Source organism: Choristoneura fumiferana, chromosome 5, assembly GCF_025370935.1.
Source record: "Choristoneura fumiferana chromosome 5, NRCan_CFum_1, whole genome shotgun sequence".
Classification (NCBI taxonomy): domain Eukaryota; kingdom Metazoa; phylum Arthropoda; class Insecta; order Lepidoptera; family Tortricidae; genus Choristoneura; species Choristoneura fumiferana.
Genome location: NC_133476.1, coordinates 15,610,348 through 15,630,132, shown reverse-complemented (window position 1 = coordinate 15,630,132; position 19,785 = coordinate 15,610,348). Strand labels below are relative to the sequence as shown.

The 19,785-nt window shown below is 39.4% G+C and overlaps 1 protein-coding gene across 1 annotated transcript; it reads left to right on the top strand.

The window, feature by feature from the left end:
* The first annotated feature begins 1,634 nt into the window (after positions 1-1,634).
* Positions 1,635-4,855, top strand: LOC141427817 (uncharacterized). Its single transcript, XM_074087404.1, has 2 exons — positions 1,635-2,204; positions 4,166-4,855. Exons 1-2 carry the CDS (start codon positions 1,812-1,814, stop codon positions 4,397-4,399), a joined length of 627 nt encoding a protein of 208 aa, XP_073943505.1. The 5' UTR covers positions 1,635-1,811; the 3' UTR covers positions 4,400-4,855.
* Positions 4,856-19,785: the final 14,930 nt, after the last annotated feature.

Genomic DNA, 19,785 nt, shown 5'->3' with positions numbered 1-19,785 from the left:
TCCTGGGCCTAAAGAGCGAGGAATGACAGCTTTAATTTTTATTCCCTATTCTTTAGTGGCCAAGATGACATTTGCAGCAGTAAAACTGCTAAGCCTTCAAACTTAAAAAAAAGCATGATGTCAACTTTACTGTCACTGTCAATCTTGTCATCATCAAAATTAAAAGCCGTTAATTATTGTTTTATTTACTGTTGACAAAGCTATTACTGTATATTTGTCAATTAGTTGTTGAATTCTTGTATGTCTTTGTTGTAAAAGCAGCTTTTTGTTTTCCGACCGAAAACTGGTCAGATTACTAACCAAGGAGATCGCCTACGTACCGTGTCATAGTCAACCTCAACATTGGCAGAATCATCAAACATTTGATGGGGTTTGGATTTTTCTAAACTTAAATTAAATTGATGTTGACAAGTTGACAGTTGACATCTCGTTTTTTTTTCATTAATAAATAATAAATATCATGGGACACTTGACACCAATTGACCCAGTCCTAAACTAAGCAAAGCTTGTACTATGGCTTGTACCTATTACTCGTAATATATTTAATTTTGCAATACAATTGCGTTATAGCGGATCCACACTTTCACTTACGCATTTGGCGATGCGCGTGGATGACATACAAATGGATATACCTACTTATACAGTACAATACAATGACTCTATATTTTACACCACAAATAGTAAGCGATAAAGAAAACAGGTACACAGAGAGAAAATTACAAGGTAAGCAATAGGCGGCCTTATCGCTTAAGAGAGATTTCTTCCAGGAGTTTCAGGCCACCTTTTTTTACTACCTTTTGGGAACTACGGCCCAAGCCCTCTTAATCTGAGAGGTCTGTACTGTATGTACCCAGCTGCTACATGAGGAACACATGTTGAGTTTATATCCTTAGACTGGATACTTGTTATGGATGAGATTTTAGGATTTTATATGCCTTCATCCCGATCCAGAGGGAGCAACGAGATAAAATCTGGCCAAGTCCAAGTCGGACTCGCGCACGAAGGGTTCCGTACAACAACATTAGACATTAGCAAAAAAAACACGTTTGTCGTATGGGAGCCCCCCTTAAATATTTATTTTATTTTAATTTAATTATTTATTTTAAAGTGAATATACCTACGACTTAATATTTTCTATCAATATTTCAAGCGTATACCTGTTGAAATTATAATATCGAGCAAAAAAACCGTAAAAAATCACGTTTGTTGTATGAGAGCCCCCCTTAAATATTTAACAACAAAAATACATAATCTGTGAAAATTTCAACTGTCTAGCTAACACGGTTCATGAGATACAGCCTGGTGACAGACGGACGGACGGATGGACGGACAGCGGAGTCTTAGTAATAGGGTCCCGTTTTTACCCTTTGGGTAAAACCTCTTTAAAGTACCTATCCAAATGTATTTCTAAGATTAGCTATCTTCATACCAAATATTATTTTATTCAGCTCAGCCGTTTTAATGTAAAAGAATAACCAACTCACAAAGTTTTGCATTAAAACATTAGTTGGTTCACCGTTTAGTCGCCTGCCATTTTATACTCGTTAAAAAACCACATTCTCCGCATCGGCTGTCTGGTTTCTGTAGCTAATAAAAGAACAGTCTACCTCGTCCCGCACTCCGCCCCACCCTACTATCGCCCGCCATTCGGCGTCCAGCCTTCGTCGTGAGAGCACGCGCGTTGAGCGTACCGATTAGACATTCCATTTCTACTGTTAATTTTGATTTATGCCAAGCTGACGTTTCGCTTTGAGCTGAGTTTTCGCTTTTTTCAAAGTGTTTTACGTATTTCATTCATTATTATACGCAATATGGACCAAGAACCAAGCACATCAAAGGAAGGACGTTTATCTCCACCAAGAAAGAGACCTCCTGTTCCCCTTAGTGTAACCGAAAAACTAATGATACGAAACGCATTCAAATACATTTGGGAGGAGAAAGCAGCAGAATGCATCAAAGAACATGACTACAAAATGAGGATACATAACGAATCCGTCATGAAAACAGCTGAGATGCTGGGAATTGGCCGAAAAACTGTGTACAAGGTGTTAAGAGAACACAAAGAAAATAATGAGTTCAAGAGCCCCGGTAAATCAGGACCAAAACGGGGTTTCAGAGAAAAATTTAGTAGCTCTGATTTTGAAGGCATCCGACGGATAATTCAGCAATTTAAAGATAATAATGAGGCTCCTTCTATAAACAAGGTTAGTACCTAATTAATAAGTTCGTTTTTAAACTAGCTTTTACCCACGGCTTCGCTCGCATAAACCATATTGGGTGTGACGCAGCCATTCAAAATCCGGAATTTGACTAAATTCTCATTCCGTTGTGCAATCCGCTTTCCAGCGAAAACATATTTGGTAGTTTTGGTACCAATACTAATAAGCCATGGTAATCTAGTGGTTTTGACCTATGGCTTCTCAAGCAAAGCATCGTATAAATTCGAGCAGGGTTCACAACTCTGCGGTGCTTTTTAGTGAACACACACACACACACACACACAGCACAAGACACATTGGGTAAATTCCTTCGATAGCAATTTAAGAGAAAAATTTCAGGAACGCTGCTCCTGTTTGGTCGTCCACAGGCGTTATATCAGGAGTTGAGTACACTAATTCTTGTTAGTGCTAGGTTTTTGAGAATTTTGAAATTGGATTTTGAGCGGAGAAGTGACGCTGCACGGCGGTTAGGCGGTTTTTTGAAGAGTATAAAATTTGAAGTTGGCAGCACTGTGTTATCGCTGCTGCGTTTCGTTGTTTCTTTTTAGGGTTCCGGAAACAAAATGGCAAAAACGGAACCCTTATAGTTTCGCCATGTCTGTCTGTCTGTCTATCTGTCCGTCCGTCCGCGGCTTTGCTCAGGGACTATCAATGCTAGAAAGCTGTAAGTGTACCTCCCATAGACGTAAAGTGGGGGTGTTTTTTTTTTTCTCATCCAACCTTGTAGTGTGGGGTATCGTTGGATAGGTATTTTAAAATCATTAGGGGGTTGCTAAAACGATTTTTCGATTCAGTGGTTTGTTTGCAAAATATTCAACTTTAAAGTGCAAATTTTAATTAAAATCGAGCGTCCCCCCTCCCCCTCTAAAATCTAAACCGCTGGATGGAAAATTTTGAAAAAAATTGTAATGATAGTAAGTATATCAAACTTTTAAGGAAAACTATAACGGCTAAGTTTGCTTGAGAATTATTAGTAGTTTAAGAGTAAATAGCAGCCTAAAGTATAAAATATACCTAAACTTGAGAGATTCCGTATAAAATACGAAATCCTTAGAAAAGTATTACTTATTTTTTTCGTAATGGCTACGGAACCCTATTTTGGGCGTGTCCGACACGCTCTTGGCCAGTTTTTAAAAAGCATTTGGTTTGTATCTTCTTTCGATCTTTCTATAGATTCAGATTAATTAAAATAAGTAAGAAACAAATGAACAACACATGACATCAATTTGATCTAGTCCCAAAGTACCGACTGACCAACTTATCTGTGAATCGAAAAAGTTTTAATGTCGTTCGCATAAAGTTGGCCAGTCTCTAAGAAAAATTTGTGCTATTGACAGGTACCTCAAAATCAGTTAATTGTGTTTTGTTTCTTTTCTTTTGTACACAATAGTACATGGGGTCTTAGGGGCGGTGAATAAGGAATTACGAAAGAGAGATATTAGAAGCCCGAAGTCGAAGACTGAGGGCTTTAATGAGTCGATGTTCATAATTCAAGTACCGCCCGTGCGACATACATGTTGTCGCAGCAGCAGCGCGCGCAGCAGTATCAGTACGGGCAATGACTCATTTACTGACCTTGGGCTTCATGACAAGAAAATTAGTACGGACAATGACTCATTTACCGACCTTGGGCTTCATGACAAGAAAATTAGTACGGACAATGACTCGTTTACCAACCTTGGGTTTCATGACAAGCACATTAAGGTCGAGGATTTTATTTGGGGGGGTTGCAACCTTGCAACCAAGGTAGCCTGCATGTTACGACACTGTTTACGAGCAAGTGTGATAAAAAAGAGTTTACACAGGTACAATTAAATATCTGGCACGACTGGGGATCAAGGCATATTGTGTAAGCATTATGGCTGGTTTTCTCATTTCTAATTATATAAACTATTAATTGTTTTCATCAATACAATACTAATTTATTCGCTTGTCAATTGTTTTAGGTTCACAAAGCTGTACTGGATGATCCAACTCTACCCAAGTTCTCGAGGTCCACTATGAAAAAAGTTATGGCACATTTAAAAAATACTGAAGAAAATAATGACAATGCTTCCTCTAGTAATAGTAATGACATTAGCAATGAAGTTACTGGTGATCGTGATATGGATGTTATTGATAAAACTGCGGTTGTTTTAGTTAAATGTGAATATAGCGAGAGCGAAAATGAAAGTTCTTAGAAACTGCTGTTTTATTTCTACAATTCCTAACAGATATTCCAAGCAGATAATGATAACGAAGAATAGAGGGCGCCACTTCTTCATTTGGAACTGTTATGTTTTTGACATAAATTGGCATTGAAATGGTATGAAAAACTTAATTTTCTCTTTCTTTCGTTTTCTACTCTTCGTTAACGCCACAATGACCAAAGTACCCTTAGTGTAAGTTTTCAGTTACAAAATTTGTCTCGATCGCGTTCGCGTTAATTTCTCAATTTGTATGGAAACACGAACATCGCAAACGTTCCTCTAGAGGCGCTGTTCGTGTTTCCATACAAATTGAGATTTTAACGCGAACGCGATCGAGACGTATTTTGTAGCCGAAAACTTACACTAAGGGTACAGGCCGTATTGTCTAAAGCCGGGTCCAGACGAGTGTAACGTGTAATGTAACATTACGTGTAATTTAGCGTCAACAGTGTGGCTCGCAGTGTGGATCAACCGCTAGCGTTACATGTAATGCTCGTAGTGACGTCCACACGTAGAATTCGTGTTACATTACACGATAGATTACATTACACGTTACACTCGTCTGGACCCGGCTTAACGCGCCGACGTTCGCGATCGCATTAACCATCTCTTTCTAACCTCTTCTTATACCATGTGACAGAAAGAAGGGTCTAAACGATTGTGATTTCAAGTGTGCTAGACAATAAGGCTAAGGTCAGGTGAACGCGCAGTTGGCTCGCCGCGCGGATTAAGATTAAATGATATTGACCCGGATAAATCACGTCTTAAATCGAGTTTAGCTCGACTTGTTTCGGGCGTTAGCCCTTTTTCTTAGGAAAACGCGGGTAGTTGTGCGCCGGTGTCAGTTTCGTCAGGTAGTTGCGCGAGCAGAGCGGTGGCGCGCAGTGCGTGTGTTGCAGCAATCGCAGAGTCGCGTAAACTCGATTTAAGACGTGATTTATCCGGGTCAATATAATTTTATATTAGTGAATCTCACGGTAATTTCGGTTTAAGATTGTTACAAGTCAATGTTGTTGTGTAAGTACATGACCGCGCGTCACCGCGCGTTCATTAGAACATCATCTACATCTACACAACGACATTGATTTGTTAAGCTGCGTACGGACAGCGCGTTAGCACGTACATTGGTACGCGTAGTCGGTTACGCGTGTTCTGGAACGCCATGTCCGTACGTGCAGCTACGCGTACACTCTTGGAGAATGCGTGCCGCATGAACAGCAGGGCTACTACGAAACCCGAAACTCGAAGTTCGTATCGTACCGTCCCTCTCGCTCTCGTATTAAATAGTATAAGTGTCAGAGGGACGGCACGACACGAACTTCGAGTTTAGAGTTTCGTAGTAGCCCTGCTGACTCGCGAGCGAGCCGCCGGCAATCGGTTTTTTGCCGCGCGTCAAAGAGGACGCGCTCGTTCTGGTACGCGAAATTTGGACGGCAAAATGGATAAAGCTCTGGAGCTCGTAGCGCTATGGATCGATTCAGCTCGCGTATAGGTTCGTGGCGGTCAATACAGGAGCTGTACCCGTATCCAATGTACGAGTAAACATACGCGTAACCGACTACGCGTACCAATGTACGCGCGTCCGTACGTAGCTTAACAGTCTTAAGCCGCGCGGCGAGCCAACTGCGCATAACCGCGCGTTCATCTGAACTTAGCCACCAGTCTACCTTGTGGGGTTCCGATGTGCCAAATACCGGTCAAATTGTTACGTTTATGTTCAAATCTACTTCAGAAATACTACAGTTAAGTAATTTAATTTTCAAATAACTTCCAAATTATTCTTAAACTGCATTATTGGGTGACATGGTCACGTTCCAACGACGTTTCACGGCCTCAACCTCATAGTTAGAATCCGTGACTGCGAAGTTAGCTGAAAACTAATGAAATATGACAAAAACCAGCCAAGTGCGAGTCGGACCAGCGAGCCTAAAGGTGATGCTTGTTATTTGTTTTTTGCGTTAGAAATTGCATACCGTGAAAGAGCGACGTAGTTACGCTGATGATTGATAAAATTAAATGGCAGAGATCCCTTCAGGGATAAGTCTGTCTTTTTACTTAGCATTTTAATTGTTGTAAAGTTTTTGTATTTCCTTGTGCACAATAAAGAGTATAAACAAACAAGCAAACAACCCAGTCTAAACTATTGATGATAGAAGTTTATTTGGCTGACATATATATTACCTTGTGTAAGTATGATAAAGGTGCACTAAGAAGGGATTTGCTAAATACAATTCCCACATGATAAGGGTTAAAGGTATTATTATATATACTTTATGGATAGATTCTTTTGTACTTATGTCAAATAAAAAACAAATTCTTACAATACAATGGAAGTTTTTTTTTTCAAATTATTACCTATTTAGTGGGCGATTATTCGAGCGTTTTTTTACGAACTGGCTTGGTAGATATTTGATGTCGTTTTCAATTATTTGTCAGAGATCCTGTATTCCTACCAGATATCTTAAAAACTATACCAGAATATTCGGCGATTTTAACAAAAAAATTTAAAGAAAAATGAGACGGCTGAAACGTTCGAATAATCGCCCTACCAATCGGCCATTTTAATATTTGTTCTGATAAAAACTTGCAATTGCAACCGGCAAACTATAATAGTTTTTAGATATTATTATTAATTCAGCCAGTAGCAATCTCATATCAATTGCGATCGCAATCAAATGTCAGTTTTTGTATGCGAAAGCTCATTAATGATTGCGATCGAGAGCATGAGAAACGTTAAAAATCGAAGTTCGTATCGTACCGTCCCTCCCACTCTCATCTCGTATTAAATAGTATATGTGTCAGAGGGACGGAACGACACGAAGTTCGATTTTCGAATTTCGTAGTAGTCCCGCTGTTTTAAAACCGTGCACGGCACGGATCTACGCTTTAAAGCCTCAGAAATACGCATTTGCGGGCAATAACCGTATGAAAAGCCAAATTAATCTAATTGGTGGTTATCTATAACTATAGATATTTCAACCGGATACGGCGAACTCCAATTATCACCTTAGTGCTAACTCAAATTATAGCCTGCATCTAGGTACATTCCGTGAGATCTTAAAAAAACCTTCGGATTTTAGAAGAATTATTGACGATGACACGCGATCGTGATATGCGGTTCTCTCTATGTTATCAACTTGCAAAACTTTTCGAAATTACCTTAACTTAACTTATGTAAAGAATAACCATCAGTACAAAAATAAACCTTACTGTAATAATATTACGCTTATTTATCTTTTTCTAATTTTAATACAATATGACTTTTTGTCATGATACAAATAAAACAAAATCAGCATTTTCGAATTCTTCCATCGTTAATTTAAATAGAGAACACCCCGCCTTAACACACTACTTTTGTTTGGAAGTATATAGAGCTGATATACGGTGTCTACTTCTCTTGAGTATGTCAAATAAATTTTTTTGGTCTGCTTCGTTTGATATTCTTTTAATGTACTTTTCAAATTCCTCGTTACTTCTATAACTCGGTCTTGAACCTCATTAAAATATTTACAATATTTAAATATTTGAAACTTTCATCTTTAATAAAAAAAGTTATATACATTTTATTATAAACAATTTCCCGTTATTGGTTATTTACAGAAATACCCTATTTAAGTTGACTCCCTATAGTATCGATGGAGCTATAATTTCAAGAATTTAATTTAATTTAATTTACCATGTCAATGATATTGATTTAGCGGCAGTTAGTTCACAAACAATAATTAATTACGGAGTCAAATAGCTTAGTGCACTATAATATAAATCATTGTCCTTAAAATCCCTAATTGACCCCAACTTGAGGCAGCTGGAACCGTTTAACTATGTCAATAAAACAATTATCCAATCATGGGCCTATTTCGCTACTTGCTTCGATGGTTCATCTTCTTTCTCATTCGCTCTCGTTGCGTTGGTGATGCTTTGTTTTGCTCGCGACCGGCATTGAGGACGGTGACACCGATTTAGGCGGTTTCTTTACAATGAGACAGAACAAAAATAGAAAATGTATTTACGTGTAAACTGCTTTATTCTTTTTGAATACGGACACTTGTTTCGGTAACTATAAGCATTAGTTAGTATAGTATAGATATGTGGTTTTGTTTGAAAATTGGGTTTTATGGTATTAAATAAGGACGGCTGTTTGTGTATTAAGTCAATTGTAAGTTTATCATTTTAGATAAAGAGCTGAAAATAACTATAGAATATAAAGTGTAGTTAATGCAAGCTAGGTCAGCAATCGAATTTTAGAAATAAAACATCAAGAAACAAACAGAACCCGTCATTGAGAGTCTCTCGACGGGCGAAACATCGCTAGATGGCGTTAGTAGGTATTTAACTAATCACAAACGTGACCCAAATGTGGTGTGTTCCCACTAGTTCCATTGCCAGTACTATTATAGAACCCTGTTATAGTACTGTCAATAGAACTAGTGGGAACACACCCCAAATGTCAAAGATGTCAAACGAACCTCACGTCACGATACTAGCGTTATCTAGCCTGTCACGGAAACCCTAAAAGTCTGTACCCATTACACCGTATCATATCATGATCGTCATAGCAACGTGTCACGCAAAAATATTAGAGATGGGCCGAACATGGGTTTCACCGAATAATAATATTCGGCCGAATATTTGGCATAATTGATTCCTAAGTGGAAACTAGAAATATGATTCATTTTTGGTTTAAATTTTGTAATTTAATCATGCAACTCTTGATTAAAACGAAAATTTCTCACAATAAAGACCTGATTGAATATTTTAACATATTATTTTAGAGTTTTCCTTTCTAGTTTAGGTTAGCTTGAAAAGATCCCTAAAAGGGGGATAAGTTCGCCTTTGTACTCTTTTTGTTCTCTTTTTGTATTATTTTGTGTTTAATGTACAATAAAGTTTACATACATACATAAAGATCACTGCAGCTTTATCTCAAAACAGCTACATACTTATATTTTGTTTTTAATTAATAACCAGTTTTTATCTGCTGTTATTGGAAATAAAGCTAGTGTCAACAAAAACATAAAGCCTCACTGTACCTCCTAAAATAACACATTTAACACTTAACTCATACATGGCTCAATACAGTAAAAAATTTGAGTACCACTTTGCCGAACATTCGGTGATTTAGCCGAATACGAATATTCGGTAAACCTGCCGAATATGCCGAATACCGAATATAAAACGAATATTCGGCCCATCCCTAAAAAATATATTCATTGTATGGAAAAAAGAGACTATGGCCACCAGCACGTTTCCTAACCAACCGTCGCCGTCGCGTGTCATATGCGCTTGACGTTTCGTTCCTGACGCGTTCCTGTTACGGTCATGGCATGATACGGTGTTAGAGACCTTAATTCAAAGCCTACCTTTTTGTCAACAATATCGTTATCTGTTTATTTTTTTATTAAATAGCTGGTAAACGAGCATGTGGGTCACCTGATGGTAAGTGATCACCGCCTCCCATGGACACCTACAGCCTTATCCTCTATATAACCAAATGTTTTCTCCTAACTAGGTTAGCTGGAAGAGATCCTTTTTTAGGGATAAGCTCGCCTTTGTTCTCCTCTCTGTGTATTTGTATTTTTACTTTTATGTGCAATAAAGAGTTTACATACATACATACCTACAGCATTATTAGAACTGCAGGTGCGTTGCCGCCGTTGCCGGACTAAAGGGGAGAGGGAGAGGAGGGGAAGGGGGAGGGCAGTTGGGCCTCCGGATCTCCCACTCACCGGACGAAACACAGTAGCAAAACTACTACTCACTACTACTACTACTTATCTATATAAGTATGTTTATCCGTTGCCTAGTATCCATAGTACAAGCTTTGCTTAGTTTGGGACTAGGTCAATTGGTGTCAAGTGTCCCATGATATTTATTTATTTATTTATTTTATTTACTATTTCACGCCAGTATTCTCTGGGAGTGTGGTACTAACCAGGTCGAGCCGGCCCATTCGTACTGCAGCCAGCAAGTGGTTCCAGTAAGAATCTACCACATTACAAAGTTATATAGATTTGATTTTAGTACACAGCGATAATATCATACGTTAACTTATTTGTTACACGCGCGTTTCTTATCTACCTTTATGCAAAACCCAAGGTTCCACCGAGATAAGTGGTAGCTAAATTAAATAAAACAAGCCATATTAACACTACTTTATTACAATTTAAAGAATGAAGATAAAACACTGATAACTTTAGCGCTTACTTAAATTATCTTGCACGTAATGTTGTGTCTTGTTCTGAGAGGAGGCCTGTGCCCAGCAGTGGGATGTATATAGGCTGGGATGATGATGATGGGATGAATGTTAATGTACAGGTCGATTCACGAGAGCTGCAGCTGGCACTAATGACAGGCATTTATAGACATTGTTGTAGGAAAATTACAGATGCATCACATTTTCATTTTGTGTGAAGTGTATTCATATAGTTAACACACAGATAGGTACTTTCATTCACTCATTCAATCCATTCGTGCGAGCTCTTGTGAATCGACCTGTAACTAAGGTATGCAACATCGTGACCTATGGTATTAATGAACTGCCTACATTTATGTTTCAAGAGCGGCTACACGCTGATACACGCAGCGGATACACGCTGAGGGTGTTCCGGCTGCAGTCGCGTCACTACGTTCACTTCTGCTCGTTTGTGGTGCGCGACACGCTGATACACGCAGCGGATACACGCTGAGGGTGTTCCAGCTGCAGTCGCGTCACTACGTTCACTTCAGCTCGTTTGTGGTGCGCGACACGCTGATACACGCAGCGGATACACGCTGAGGGTGTTCCAGCTGCAGTCGCGTCACTACGTTCACTTCAGCTCGTTTGTGGTGCGCGACACGCTGATACACGCAGCGGATACACGCTGAGGGTGTTCCAGCTGCAGTCGCGTCACTACGTTCACTTCAGCTCGTTTGTGGTGCGCGACACGCTGATACACGCAGCGGATACACGCTGAGGGTGTTCCAGCTGCAGTCGCGTCACTACGTTCACTTCAGCTCGTTTGTGGTGCGCGACACGCTGATACACGCAGCGGATACACGCTGAGGGTGTTCCAGCTGCAGTCACGTCACTATGTTCACTTAGGCTCGTTTGTGGTGCGCGTGCCGCGGCTGCTGATGGGGACCATCGCGAGTGCTGCCTTCGGGCCCAAAGACGTCGTGTTTCGGGGGTTAGGGGCACCATGCCCCAGTTGAATGCGACGTCGGGGACGGTGACTCAACGGGGTCACGCCGTTTTGTTACCAAATTAGTTTTAAATATTTTTAATTATAAATATGTATGTTAGTCTGTAAGGTATTTATTGTATGGGCCAATTTGCCTGAAATAAATGAATTTATTATTATTATTATTTATTATATACATAGCATATTTTACGAAATGATTAAATAAGTACTCTTGAACCTAAATACAAATGAATAAAATGAAATCAGAGCTGTCTGGTACAGTGAAGGAAAGCGAATCGCGTCATGCAAAAATATGTATCTACTAGCTTTTGCCCGCGACTTCGTCTGCCAAGAATTTATTTGTTGCTATCCCGCAGGAACTATTAAATTTTCCGGAATAAAAACTATCCTATGTCTCAGGGAAGGCCCTGGGTCTCGAACTGTCTGAGTACTAAATTTTATCAGCGCTTTAAGCGTAAAGAGGATACAGACAGACAGAGCTACTTTCACATTTATAATATTACATCGTCCTGCCTTATTACAATCGCAATAAGAGTATAAGAGTCCTGTATTTTTAAGTGTTTGATAAGTTCAGTATTCGACTGTACAGTCAACATTATAAATAAGTGATCACTTTTGTACCTTGTCACTTTAATGTCATGTTTGAAAAGCCATACGAAATTGTGTAACGACTAAAAGCGACAAGGTACAGAAATAATCACTTATTTTGACGTTGACTGTGACTTTTAGTCCGTTACCCGTATACCATGCGCAGTTTAACCATTTTCCAGGCCAAGCGAATTTAGATATGGCTAGCACAAATTTAATCACAGTTTTATGTTGTTTACCTTTGAGGGATTCATTTTGCGACGCTTCGCGTTTCCGGTTAATACAATTTGGATGAAATTAAACAAACAAAAACGTTTACAAAAAAATTATTTGAGCTCAAGAAGTTTAAGTAAAATAAAATTAAATTTATTAAAATAAGAAATAAAATATGTAACGAGGTCACAAATTTAAAATTTAAAACTTATAATATTTTTTACGACTTCAAGTTATTTTGTACCACATTCTGAATTTAGCAAGGTCAAATATTTGTGCACATTTATGTGGTCGATATTTGCACTATGCCTGGAAAAGGGATAAGAGAAGGACGGACCCATCTCCTCCCGTGGGTTTCGTAAAAGGGGCCTATTATAAAAAAGCCGTGGTGGCCTAGTGGTTTGACCTATCGCCTCTCAAGCAGAGGGTCGTGGGTTCAAGCCCCGGCTCGCACCTCTGAGTTTTTCGAAATTCATGTGCGGAATTAAATTTACCACGAGCTTTGCGGTGAAGGAAAACATTGTGAGGAAACCTGCACAAACCTGCGAAGCAATTCAATGGTGTGTGTGTGAAGTTCCCAATCCGCACTGGGCCCGCGTGGGAACTATGGCCCAAGCCCTCTTGTTCTGAGAGGAGGCCTGTGCCAAGCAGTGGGACGTATATAGGTTGGGATGAGGGGGGATGATAAAAATGGGCAGCAGCTCTCTGTTGCCAACTATGGACTCCAAACTCCAGCTCTGCGGAGTGGAAGGCAAGGGGCAATCACTACACTATTTTCCCAAGAAAGTTGTCATTAAGGTTCTCTGCTAATCCTCATGCGACGGCGACGACCACTCTGTGAAGAGTGTAGCGACTTAGAAGAAGAATACCATTAGGTACGGATTTTTTTTGCTGCGAAATACCATACTTCTGTCAAAAAAGCTTAGTAATAGTAGATTGTACAACGAGAGCATAAAACGAGCCATTTTACCCATGTGGATAGACATGTCGAGGGGAAGATGGGTTTAATGCTCGAGTTTTACACTCTCGAATGCGAGGAGATAAAATAACAACAGTGGAAACATTGTTCACTTACTAGGCACCTTTTATTTTTCATACATTGCTAATATAATTATAAATATTAATTTATTTGATAGTTTTTTAGTTTTATACAAATTAAAAATTAATAACTATTAAAAAATATATTGAAACTATTGTTTTTGGCTGTTAACACTGCTTTATTCTTAGACGAAGATTTTACCTTCACTTTATGCACTAGAGCATAAAAAGTAATTTTATGTCGCCTAGATCTAGGATAAACACGAACTTTACGAGCATGAGAAGTGAAAAAGTTATTATTTTTAAGTATTCACAGCACTGGCCCATTCAGTGGCGAAGAGTGAATAGAGAGTGAGAAAAGCATAAATTTATAGATCTTGGAATGCAACATGTACACCTCGTAATTAGTGTAGACAACCTTTCCCTATTTTTCATCACTGACATCACATCACCTAAAAATTTAAACTAGGCTAAGACGAAGCCAGTAACGCTAGCACCAATCTCCAGACAAGCCAGCACTGGCCTGGCCTTTGTTTCTTCTTCTTCTTCCCATTCCTCTCCTATCGGTGGTTGGACTACAATGGAACGATTCTGATTTTGGAGGCCGCTGCTCTAAACAAAGAAGTGGTACTGCCGTTGGCTTTTGTTTCATCATCATCATCATCATCAGCCCGAAGACATCCACTGCTGGACAAAGGCCTCCCCCTTAGAACGCCACAATGAACGACAACTCGCCACTTGCATCCACCGGTTTCCCGCTACTCTCACGATGTCGTCAGTCCACCTGGTGGGAGGCCTGCCAACGCTTCGTCTTCCGGCTTTTGTTTAGATGAGGCTAACTGGATTCATTTCATTCCTGGAGTATTCTTGCTTAAGTCACTGGCTTAAAAGATAAGCCGGCGTCTATTCCCGCCAGTGCTGGCTTGTCTTGAAAAACTGTTCACACGAGGCCAGCAATTACTTCGTCTAAACCCAATTGTAGGCAACTCTGTGGGAATCAAGTTGGTATTTGTTATTCCGCGCCACTACTTACTCGTCTGGGCTATCATAGGTGTAGCTGATCCGAGTAATCCATTAAACGTGCCACGCTACTCACTCTAATGACTTGTGTTGAGCTTTCAGATTATGTCCCAGGCATTTTTAAATGTGCTCTTCTACGTATAGGAAGTATGTATGTCGGCGGCCGATCGTAAAATCCGCCAGATCACGAAATTACTAAGGCATATCGTGAAATAGCGGCGTTTCATGATATGCCTAGGAATTTCATGATCTGCCTAAACATCACTAGGCAAATCGTTAAACGGTTACTTTTGAACGATATGGCGGATGTCCTTTAGCCAATTCATGAAATGGCGCCGTTTCACGATAGGTATGCCTAGGAATTTCGTGATCTGGCGGATTTTACGATCGGCCGCCGACATTGTATATATGCATGTAAACTCTTTATTGTACAAAAGAAAAGAAACAAAATACAATCGACAAACTTTGAGATACTTGTACAAAGGCGGACTTACGAAGCGAATTTTTTGCAGGTGGTAGGACCTTGTGCAAGGTTCGCCCGGATTGCTACCACCATCTTGCTCGCTGGTCCTGCCGTGAAGCGGCAGTGCTTGCACTGACAGCAGGTGAAATTAGTGGCACTTGAGGTATCCCATCTTAGGCCTCTAGGTTGGCAACGCATCTGCAATCCCCCTGGTGTTGCAGTGTGTTGCAGGTATCTATGGGCGGTGGTGATCTCTTACCATCAGGAGACCCATCGTTTGCCATCCAGTCAATAAAAAAAAAGTTTTTATTAATAGAAATTATTTTAACCCCTGACATAAAAATAAAAGTGCTGTAAGTTTGACAGTGTCAGTCTGTTTGTCTATCTGTCACCGTAGCTCTCAAACAGATGGATCTAATTTCAATGCGATTTTTACGTGAAGGTATGTTTCGCAGTTTTGTGTTTCGTAACCAAAAGTTAATAAAATCGGGTAAGCTTTGAAATGACAAAACTGATTGCGATGACGACGTGTGATAGGTACGTAAGTGAGTAAACTGTTTAGTGAGTAGGTACGTATAACTCTCTATTGTACCATCAGCCAAGTATGTGGTCTACCACCCTAAAGTTGATAATCGTTTTCATAAGACAATAATGCCAATAGACGTCATTAGACGTGTCTGTAAACTTAAAAGTTCTATTTTAGCGACATCATTTGATAGGAACTTGAAACTTTGGCTGATGGTACATAAAACACATAACAAAAAACAGATAACAGCGAGAAGCACATGTACAAAGGCGCACTTATCCCATATAATGGTTCTCTTCCAGTTAACCTTCGAACGAACAACAACAAAAACAAACAAGATAAAAACAAAGAAGAAGAATAACAAGAAGAGTAAACACTGCAACATTTTTCTTACCACCAAATTAATAATTTTCGCATCAGCCACATTTATCATAATTACGCAAATCTTCCACCAAAGTCCACGTCTATTTATTAGGATATAACGTGCCATCCGCTCTAAAAACAAGTCATCACCGGGCGTCAAACCCGGCGAACTGCACACCGTTATCGGCTTGCATCCACGGTCACTGGCCCCAGAATCAGCGAGAGCGGACAAATCACTTCCCAGATTTAGTGTACTGTCTAATGCATAGGGTTATCAACGCCAGTCTATAAAAACACCGAAAACTTCTTACAACATCTTTTAGAAAGACTTACTAGGAAATACAATTTAAAAAAAATACTTCGACAGTTGAAATGTTGTAGCACATACAGGATGATATCAGATACTAGCGGTAAATACCATGTGATGTCACAGAAGTGGCAGTGACAGCCCTATTTGTGGAGCAATTGCTGGTAGTGAGCGGCGCGGTCAACGTACCTAACGTCACGCGACGGCGCGCACTAATGCGCTTAGATTACTACCTACTTCCACACCGACCATTCCCCGATGAACTCCAACAAAGGGAGCAACTGCAGCTCCCACGTGCCATTTGTGCTGACACAAGAGGCCGGGGTGGGTCTTTGTACGATGGTCTAAGCATGCGGCATTGACTAGTATTGCGCGAACACTGCTATTTGCTGAGGTTTCGTACAGTAGACAACATTAAGTAAAGCCATCTGTTAAATGTTTCCAAACCAAACTGAACGCTAAGACAGCGGAGTTAAAAGCGATAATGCACTGTGTCTAAAAGTACAGTTAAGCTGACGTTTCTTACAAAGTTCCTTGTGCCTCTAATTTATAGTAACGCTGGCTCTAATAGGTGCTAGTTCTAAATTGCCTTGGTCTACAAAAACGCTATGCATATTCAGTGGAATATAAATTAATTCAAATTGCTTGGTTAATACATGCGAAACAGCGTTCAATATAGTTGATTAGGTTGTTTATAATAATAATTGCCTAATTTATTCGCTATGATACATCGTTAAATTGTTATGTACTGTTAGAATTAATGTTTAATCACGTATTCATTGCGAGTATCCTTGTCTCAAGGTCTGTTTGTATTGATTCGTCGAAAAAGCCTTCCGACCGGTTAGTAAATTAGATTTTTAAGTTTAAAGATGTAGTAAATTTGTAGAAGTCTAAAAATTCCGACATGATAATAATGATACTCATGGTTAATATTACATCCGGGACTTAAATGAACGAATATATTTATTTCAGACGAAGAACTGTCTCGTTTAAGTCCTGGGAGTCCAGATGAGACTCATGTTTTGCCTTCGTATTTTGTTGTAAAGTTCACATTTATCTTGCAATCTCAACTAGCTTACTGAAGTTTACTCAAACTAATTGAGAAATCAAGATAAATAATAACTTTTCCGACAACATACAATGGCAAAACTTTATACAATACATCTGTACATAATAATAATTATGGACTATATCAAAACTGTAGCTACTAACTTTTCATCATCGTCAACATTGAACAGAGTCAATATATTAATATACTTATCCCAAATCTCCGTTTAGTATTTGCATCAACCTGTACACAATACGGATAGGTAAGCCATTTCTTCACACCCCTCGCTGGGGGGCAATTCTGAGCGCTCAATTGGTCCGTAATGGGATCCATTTTGGGTCCCCGTCCATTAGTAGACAATTTCCTGGAGTCCCTGTTCACTAATTTCTATTGTGTGCTTCATTGATCGCCTTGAATTTTCCTTGATTTTATTCTCGTTTTGACATTTAGGATGGAATTTGGTGACAAATTCACTCGCTGTCAGGCGGCTTGTAGACGTCCGCGTTGTATCACCGGACAATGGACCGGTTTTTTGCCGGACTTGCGGTGCTGTATGGCTAGGTCGCCGGACAGGTGTCCGGTGCATGTAACACATTCATTGTAAGCAATACAACACCGCAAAACCGGCAAAAAAACGGTCCGTTGTCCGGTGAAAACAACGGACGTCTACAAGCGGCCTGTGGGTACGAGCGGTAGGTACGAGTATAATGTTATTTATTTATTTATTATTTATTTATTTCTAATAAAATTACATCTATCATTACAGTTACCCAATACGATAGAGTAGCAAGCACCTTATATATGCTGTTGCCAGTTTACAACTTTTTTTGTAACTTTTTTTACGTATCGAACTTGTTTTTTAACCACCGACGCAAAAAGAGAGGTGTTATAAGTTTAACGCTAATGTCTATCTGTGACATCGTAACTCTCAAACGGATGAACCTATTTCAATGCGGATATTTACATGATCGCGAGTTTCCTTATGGTGTTTTCAGCGATGCTTAATTGAAATCGATGAAGCCATTTTTGAGATAAGTATATCGAACTTTGAAATGACAGTGTCAAGAGTTATCCAAGTTAAGTTTGTTATTGGGCGTACATAGGTAGGTACATTTTTAGTCGTACCTACCTATAATTGAAGTCGAGGACACTAGGTAAATCAAAGCCGTGGTGGCCTAGTGGTTTGACCTATGGCCTCTCAAGCATGTCCTCTCGTGGCCTCAAACTCGGGGCTCGCACCTCTGAGTTTTTCAAAATTCAATTCGCAGCACTGGGCCCGCGTGTGAACTACGGCCCAAGACCTCTCATCCTGAGAGAAGGCCTGTGCCCAGCAGTGGGACGAATATATATATGCTGGGATGATGATGATGACACTAAATCACATCCATTACATACATTTGCCAAAAAAAACATGGCGAAATTTTGACTATGGTACCTACGTGTTTCAGTTTTGTCGACCAATACTAGCATGGTCATTAAGCAAACGCGTTCACACTTGCTTATTATCTCCCTTCCACCCCCGCATCAACTAGCATGCTCTTTAATAGCAGGGCCTGCTATTAAAGAGCATGTCACAAAAAAACCTGCTCAATTAGCATGTCCTGTACTGTACACACATGCTAGTAGGTAGCATTTGCTCAATAGTAGCATGCTTTCGTGCTACTAACGAGCATGTGTAACAGTAGCTTTAGGACGGTGAGAACGCAGAGGTTTTTAATCAATAAAAAAGATTGATTATAGTCAACACTATTATTAAAGATAATAATCAATAACATAATGTGTCAGTGTTATCAATTGACAAAAAAAAACAAATTAAGTGAAACCATAACAAAATTTAGCAAATCTAATATCGTTAATCGGATCGCATAGTCTACCCTACTTGCCTATTTGTACCTAACATGTTGGTGCTTGTGTGTCGACATATCGGTAGCTAATTAAAAATGTCATCATTATCATCAGCCGGACCGGAAGACGTCCACTGTTGAACAAATACCTCCCGAACGCCTCAATGAACGACCACTCATTACTTTCGCTCGGACGGGCGGCATTTTGCTAATTTGGGACCATTTCATGACCGTGATACGTCTTTTTTAGTTTTCTTCTATATATTTTTTTCTAGTACTGCCTTTTCGCAACGTAACGTTTGGCAACCTGTTTCATTTCGCAAACTCTAAAACTGTAAATATTTCAGGATTTATTTCAGGGCCATCGTGTAGAACCCTTTAGGTTAGGTTAGGTTAGTTTTATAAAAATCCTGAATTTTTTACAGTTTCAGAAATATTAAACAGTTGGGAAATGAAAAGTTGCGAAATGAAACAGGTTGCCAAACGTAATTCGCCGAAACATTGGTAAACCATTTTTTTATGTAATTATCACGAAATTCTTTCTTTTGGGAGCGCCAAAGTTCGCATACTCTTCGCTAGTGATACCGTATTTTTTGTCCGAATCATCGTTTGTCATAATTTTTTTCCCACTAAAATCTTGCAGTTTTCTGAAAATTTTAAATGGTCATCCTATAGAAAAGTATAGGTTAGGTTAGGTTGGTTTTATAACAATTCTGAACAATTATTGGATTTAGAGATAAAAGAGTTATGACGAACGATCGTTCTGACAAACATTACATTCGGACT

What these genes read in the sequence shown, in the direction of transcription:
- LOC141427817 (XM_074087404.1), top strand. Translation starts at nt 1,812, where the DNA reads ATGGACCAAGAACCAAGCACATCAAAGGAAGGACGTTTATCTCCACCA. An exon ending in AGGCTCCTTCTATAAACAAG is followed by an intron (nt 2,205 to 4,165) that starts GTTAGTACCTAA and finishes CAATTGTTTTAG; the next exon opens with GTTCACAAAGCTGTACTGGA.